This window comes from Periplaneta americana, chromosome 3, assembly GCF_040183065.1.
Source record: "Periplaneta americana isolate PAMFEO1 chromosome 3, P.americana_PAMFEO1_priV1, whole genome shotgun sequence".
Taxonomy (NCBI): domain Eukaryota; kingdom Metazoa; phylum Arthropoda; class Insecta; order Blattodea; family Blattidae; genus Periplaneta; species Periplaneta americana.
Window position 1 is genome coordinate 8,885,944 of NC_091119.1, and position 7,800 is coordinate 8,893,743.

The 7,800-nt window shown below is 12.6% G+C and overlaps 1 protein-coding gene across 1 annotated transcript; it reads right to left on the reverse strand.

Annotated features, from left to right (window-relative positions):
* Positions 1–1,423: 1,423 nt before the first annotated feature.
* LOC138695848 (NADH-ubiquinone oxidoreductase chain 4-like) lies at positions 1,424–7,520 on the reverse strand (the record flags this gene model as incomplete). The annotated part of the gene is made up of 2 exons (XM_069820129.1): positions 1,424–1,707; positions 7,461–7,520. Coding segments are annotated over 2 exons (225 nt in total), but the record flags the coding sequence as incomplete, so codon positions are not given.
* Positions 7,521–7,800: the final 280 nt, after the last annotated feature.

Below are 7,800 nucleotides of genomic sequence, written 5' to 3' on the forward strand. Positions count from 1 at the left end.
TACGTAATCCAATTCCGAGTGGATTACTTACGTAATCCAATTCCGAGTGGATTACACACGTAATTCAATTCTGAGTGGATTACATACGTAATCCAATTCTGAGTGGATTACTTACGTAATCCAATTCTGAGTGGATTACTTACGTAATTCAATTCTGAGTGGATTACATACGTAATCCAATTCTCAGTGGATTACTTACGTAATCCAATTCTGAGTGGATTACATACGTAATCCAATTCTGAATGGATTACTTACGTAATCCAATTCTGAGCGGATTACATACGTAATCCAATTCTGAGTGGAATACTTACGTAATCCAATTCTGAGTGGATTACATACGTAATCCAATGCTGAGTGGATTACATACGTAATTCAATTCTGAATGGATTACATACGTAATCCAATTCTGAGTGGATTACTTACGTAATCCAATTCTGAGTGGATTACATACGTAATCCAATTCTGAATGGATTACTTACGTAATCCAATTCTGAGCGGATTACATACGTAATCCAATTCTGAGTGGAACACTTACGTAATCCAATTCTGAGTGGATTACATACGTAATCCAATTCTGAGTGGATTACTTACGTAATCCAATTCTGAGTGGATTACTTACGTAATCCAATTCTGAGTGGATTACTTACGTAATCCAATTCTGAGCTGATTACTTACGTAATCCAATTCTGAATGGATTACATACGTAATCCAATTCTGAGGGGATTACTTACGTAATCCTATTGTGAGCGGATGACATACGTAATCCAAATTTGAGTGCATTATATACGTAATCCATAAACGTAAATAAATAAATAAATTAATACATAAATAAAATTAAAAAATGAAATAAATAAATAAATTAATTAATTAAATATATAATAAAAATACATAAAATAAATATATAAATTAATTAAATAAAGAAATAAGTGAATTATTAAATAAATAAATTAAATTAATAAATTAATTAAATAAATAAATTAAATGAATCGATTAATATTTATATCACCATCCATATAATCATCTCTATATAAAATAACTAAAGAAGAAATAAAAAAAAACCTATAAACAATAAAGATAATCAATCAAATAAAAAAGTCATCACAACAGATCCAGAATTAAAGCTGATGATATCCCATTCAATAAAATAAATTATATCATTAATAACAAAGTAAAAACCTATAAAAACCAAAATAACTCTAAAAACAAATAAAAATACAAATATAATAAAACAAATTGATATATACATCATAAGCTAAGATAAATACATTATATCACTGACACCACAAATCAATATTTTACTATGTTAAACTACTTAAGTATATTTATATTCAAAATGCAACAACATCACTATTCAAAAATCAAAATCAATATATTTAATGGAAATCAATGCAAAAATAAAAGTAGATATTCACGAGAATAGCCTAAAGAACAAGAATAAATACCAGAATAATATATTCCATGCTGACTGTATGAATAAAGATATAAAGTATAAGCAGCACTAAAAAAAGATAAAAATATTAAAGTGTATATAGTCAATCATGATCAACCTACCAAACTATTTAATAATCTAATTTCACCTAATAAATTTAATGAAGGTGGGGCAGCTTTATTACAAGATCTTAACAAAAACCACCATATAGTTATTCTTGGTATAAATCCCATTAAACCCTTATTGATTAATAATCTTCGTCTACTTAAACGCTCATACAGCCAAAATTATTGAACCCGAAACAGGTGCTTCTACATGAGCCCTAGGCAATCATAAATGAACTAAAAATATAGGTATCTTAACCAAAAATGCTATAATTATACATAAATAAAATAGATTAATATAAAGATCATTTACTAATAAAGGAATGTATAATAGACCTAAGAAATTATAAATATAAAATATACCAACCAATAAAGGTAGTGATGCTAATAAGGTATAAAATAATAAATAAATACCAGCCTGAAGTCGTTCAGGCTGGTATCCCCAACCCAAAATCAAAAAAAGGGTTGGGATAAGGCTACCCTCAAAAAATAAATATAATGAAAACATTCTTAATCTTCCAAAAGTACAATAAAGCATAATTATTAAAATAAGAACAATAAATTAAAAAAAAATTCCATAATAATTATAACGGAAGATAGATTCTCTCGCTATAATTATTAATACACAAATTCATAATCTTAACAAAACTAAACCAAAGGAAATTAAATCCCCACCAAATAAGTACCCTAAAAAACAAATAAATAAATAAATGAATTAATAAATAAACAAATTAATAAATAAAAAATAAAATATATAGTGAATAAAAAAAAATATAAAATAAAATAAATAAACAAAATAAATAAATAAAACTAATAATTAAATAAAATAAATAAGTAAATGAAATAATAAATAAAATAACTAAATAAATAAAATAAATAAATTAAACAAGTAAATTAAATAAATAAAATAAATAAATAACATGAATTAAATAAATAAATAAATTGAATAAATAAATAAAATACACAAAATAAATAAATAAATAAAATAAATGATTAAATAAATAAATGAAATAAATAATTAAATAAATTAACTAAATAAATTAAATAAATAAATTATATAAATAAATAAATTAAATAAATAAATTAATTAAATAAATCAAAGAAATAAAATAAATAATTTAATTAAATAAATGAAATAAACAGATAAAATAAAATTGATCAGTGAATAAATAAAACAAACAAATAGATAAATTAAATAAATAAATTAATTAATATATTAAAAAATAAAATAATTAAATAATTGAAATTAAATAAATAAATAAATAAAATGTATAAATTAAATAAATAAGTTAATTACACAAATTAAATAAAATAAGTCATTAATTAATTAATTAATTAATTAATCAAATAAATAAAATAAAACAAATAAATAACTTAAATCAATTAAGTTAATAAATAAACACATTTAATAAATAAATGAAACAAATAAATAAATATATTAAATAAATAAACAATAAAATAAAATAAATAAATAAATAAAAGTAATTATTAAATAAATTAAATAAGTAAATAAAATAAAATAAGTAAATAAATAAAAGAACTAAATAAATAAAATAACTAAAGTAAACAAATCAATTAAATAAATAAAATAAATTAATTAAATAAATTAAATTAATTAATTAATTAAATAAATACAATACACAAAATAATCAAGTAAATAAATAAATTAATTAATTTAATTATTAAATAAATAAATGAAATAAATAATTAAATAAATTAAATAGATAAATTATATAATTAAAAAAATTAAATTAATGAATTAAATAAATAATTAATTAAATAAATAAATTGATTAAATAAATAAAATATGTATAGATCAAATAAAATAATTAAGTAAATAAATAAATAATCAAATTAATTAATAAATAAAATAAATAGATAAATTAACTAAATAAATTAATTAAATTATAAATGAATTAAGTAAATAACTTAAATGAATTAAATAAATAAATAAACTAAAATTACAAATATATATAAATTAAATAAATGAATGAATGAAATAAATGAAATTAAATAAATACATAAGTAAATTAAATAAATAATTTAATTAATTAATTAAATAAATAATTTAATCACACAAATTAAATAAAATAAGTCAGCATCTAATTAATTAAATACATAAAATAAATAAATGAAATAAATAAATAAAATAAATAAATACATTTAATAAATAAATGAAATAAATAAATTAATTAAATAAATAAAACAAATAAATAAAGAAAATAAATATATAAATCAAATAAATAAATTAATTAATGAATTAAGAAATAAATGAATTAATAAATAAACAAATTAATAAATAAAAAAAATTAATATATTAAATAAATAAGTTAACTTCACAAATTAAATAAAACAAGTCAATTAATTAATTTAATTAATTAATTTAATAAATAAATACATTTAATAAATAAATGAAATAAATAAATTAATTAAATAAATAAAACAAATAAATTAATAAATAAATAAATAAATCACAAAAATAAGTAAATTAATTAATGAATTAATAAATAAACAATTTAATAAATAAAAAATTAATAAATATATTAACCAAATACATGATAAAATAAAATAAATAAAAGTAATTATTAAATAAAATAAATAAGTAAATAAAATAAAATATATAAATAAATGAAATAAGTAAATAAATAAATTAAACAAGTAAATTAAATTAATTAATTAAATAAATAAATCAAATAAATTAATGAATTAATATTTAGATGAGTGAAGAAATAAATAAATAAAATTTAATAAACGAATATATATATATATATATATATATATATATATATATATATATAATTTAAATTAATGAATAAATTAAATAAATAAATAAAATGAATTAAATAAATAAACTAAATAAACTAAAAATAAATAAATAAAATAAATGAATAAAATAAGTGAAATTAAATTAATTAATTAATTAAGTTAATTACACAAATTAAATTAAATAAGTCAATTAATTAATTAATTAATTAAATAAACTAAGTAAATAAAATAAATAAATTAATTAAATAAATAAAACAAATGAATAAATAAATGAATTAATAAATAAATAAACAAAGTAATAAATAAAAAAATAAGAAATATAGTGAATAAATAAATAATAAAATAAAATAAATAAATTAAATAAATAAATAAAATTAATAATGAAATAAAATAAATAACTAAATGAAATAAGTAAATAAATAAAATAACTAAATAAATAAATTAAACAAATAAATAAATTAAATAAATAAAATATATAAATAACATAAATTAAATAAATAAATAAATTGAATCAATAAATAAAATACACAAAAAAATAAATAAATTAAATAAATAATTAAATAAATTAATTAAATAAATAATTAAATAAATTAAATAAATAAATTACATAAATAAATTAAATAAATAAATTAATTAAATAAATCAATCAAAAAAATAAAATAAATAATTTAATTAAATAAGTGAAATAAATAGATGAAATAAAATAAATAAGTAAATAAATAAAATTATAAATAAATTAATAATTTAAATGAGCTAAATAGATAAATTAACTCAATATATATTAAAAAAATAAATTAATTAAATGAATGAATGAATGAAATAAATGAAATTAAATAAATAAATAAATAAAATATATAAATTAAATAAAATAAGTCATTAATTAATTAATTAATTAAATAAATAAAATAAATAAATAACATAAATCAATTAATTAAATACATAAATACATTTAATAAATAAATGAAACAAATAAATAAATAAATATATGATTCAAATAAATAAATAAATTAATTAATGAATTAATAATTAAATGAACTAATAAATAAACAAATTAATAAATAAGAAAATAAATATATTAAAAAAATAAATAATAAAATGAAATAAATAAATAAAAGTAATTATTAAATCAAACACGTAAATAAAATAAAATAAGTAAATAAATGAAATAACTAAATAAATAAAATAACTAAAGAAAACAAATAAATTAAATAAATAAAATAAATTAATTAAATAAATTGAATAAATAAATACAATACACAAAATAATCAAATAAATTAATTAATTAATTAATTAAATTATTAAGTAAATAAAAGAAATAAATAATTATACTAATTAAATGGATAAATTAAATAAATAAATAAATTAGATTAATGAATTAAATAAATTATAAAATTAAATAAATTAATTAAATAAATAAATTGATTAAATAAATGAAATATGTTCAGATGAAATAAAATAAAGAAAATAAATAAATAAATAAAATAAAGTAAATAAATAAATAATTAAATAAATAAAACAAAGAGACAAATTAAATAAATTAATTAAATTATACATAAATTAAATAAATAACTTAAATGTATTAAATAAATTAATTAACTAAATAAATTACAAATATAAATAAATTAAATAAATGAATTAATGAAATAAATGAAATTAAATAAATAAATAATTTAATCACAAAAATTAAATAAAATAAGTCAGTATTTAATTAATTTAATAAATAAAATTAAATAAATAAATAAAATAAATAAATAAATAAAATAAATAAATAAATATATTTAATAAATAAATGAAATAAATAAATTAATTAAAAAAATAAAACAAATAAATAAAGAAAATAAATATATAAATCAAATAAATAAACAAATTAATGAATTAAGAAATAAATGAATTAAATAAACAAATTAATAAATAAAAAAATAAATATATCAAATAAATAAGTTAATTACATATATTAAATAAAATAAGTCAATTAATTAATTAATTAAATAAATTAATTTAATAAATAAATACATTTAATAAATAAATGAAGTAAATAAATTAATTAAATAAATAAAACAAATAAATTAATAATTAAATATATAAATCAAACAAATAAGTAAATTAATTAATGAATTAATAAATAAATGAATTAATAAATAAACACATTAATAAATAAAAAAAATTAATACATTACCCAAATACATAGTAAAATAAAATAAATAAATAAATAAAAGTAATTATTAAATAAAATAAATAAGTAAATAAAATAAAATAAATAAATAAATGAAATAAGTAAATAAATAAAATAACTAAATAAATAATTAAATAAATAAAATAAATAATTTAATTAATTAATTAAATAAATTTAAATGAGTGAAGAAATAAATAAATAAAATGAATTAAATCAATCAATTAACTAAATAAATTGAAAATACATAAGTAAATGAAATAAGTGAAATTAAATCAATCAGTTAATTAATTAATTAATTAATTAGTTAAATAAGTTAATTGTACAAATTAAATAAAATAAGTCAATTAATTAATTAATTTAATTTAATAAGTAAATAAATAAATAAATAAATAAAATAAATACATTTAATAAATATGTGAAATAAATTAATTAAATAAATAAAACAAATGAATAAATAAATAAATGAATTAATAAATAAACAAATTAAGAAATAAAAAAAAAATAAAAAATTTAGTGAATAAATAAATAATAAAATAAAATAAATAAATTAAATAAATAAAGAAAACTAATAATTAAATAAAATAAATAAGTAAATTAAATAACATAAATAAGTAAATGAAATAAGTAAATAAATAAACTAACTAAATAAATAAAATAAATAAATTAAACGAATAAATTAAATAAATAAAATATATAAATAACATGAATTAAATAAATAAATTGTATAAATAAATAAAATACACAAAATAAATCAATTAATTAATTAATGATTAAATAAATAAATGGAATAAATAATTAAATAAATTAACTAAATAAATTAAATAAATAAATTATATAAATAAATAAATAAAATAAATAAATCAAAGAAATAAAATAAATAATTTAATTAAATAAATGAAATAAATAGGTGGAATAAAATAAATAAGTAAATAAATAAAACAAACAAATAGATAATTTAAATAAATAAATAAAATTATAAATAAATTAATAATTTAAATGAGCTAAATAGATAAATTAACTCAATATATATTAAAAATAAATTAATTAAATAAATGAATGAATTAAATAAATAAATAAGTAAAATATATAAATTAAATAAAATATGTCATCAATTAATTAATTATTTAAATAAAATAAAATAAAATAAATAAAAAACATAAATCAATTAATTAAATAAAAAAATAAATTTAATAAATAAATGAAATAAATTAATTAGTTGAATAAATGAAACAAATAAATAAATATAAGATTCAAATAAATAAATTAATTAATGAATTAATAAATAAACAAATTAATAAATAAAAAATATATATATTAAATAAATAACA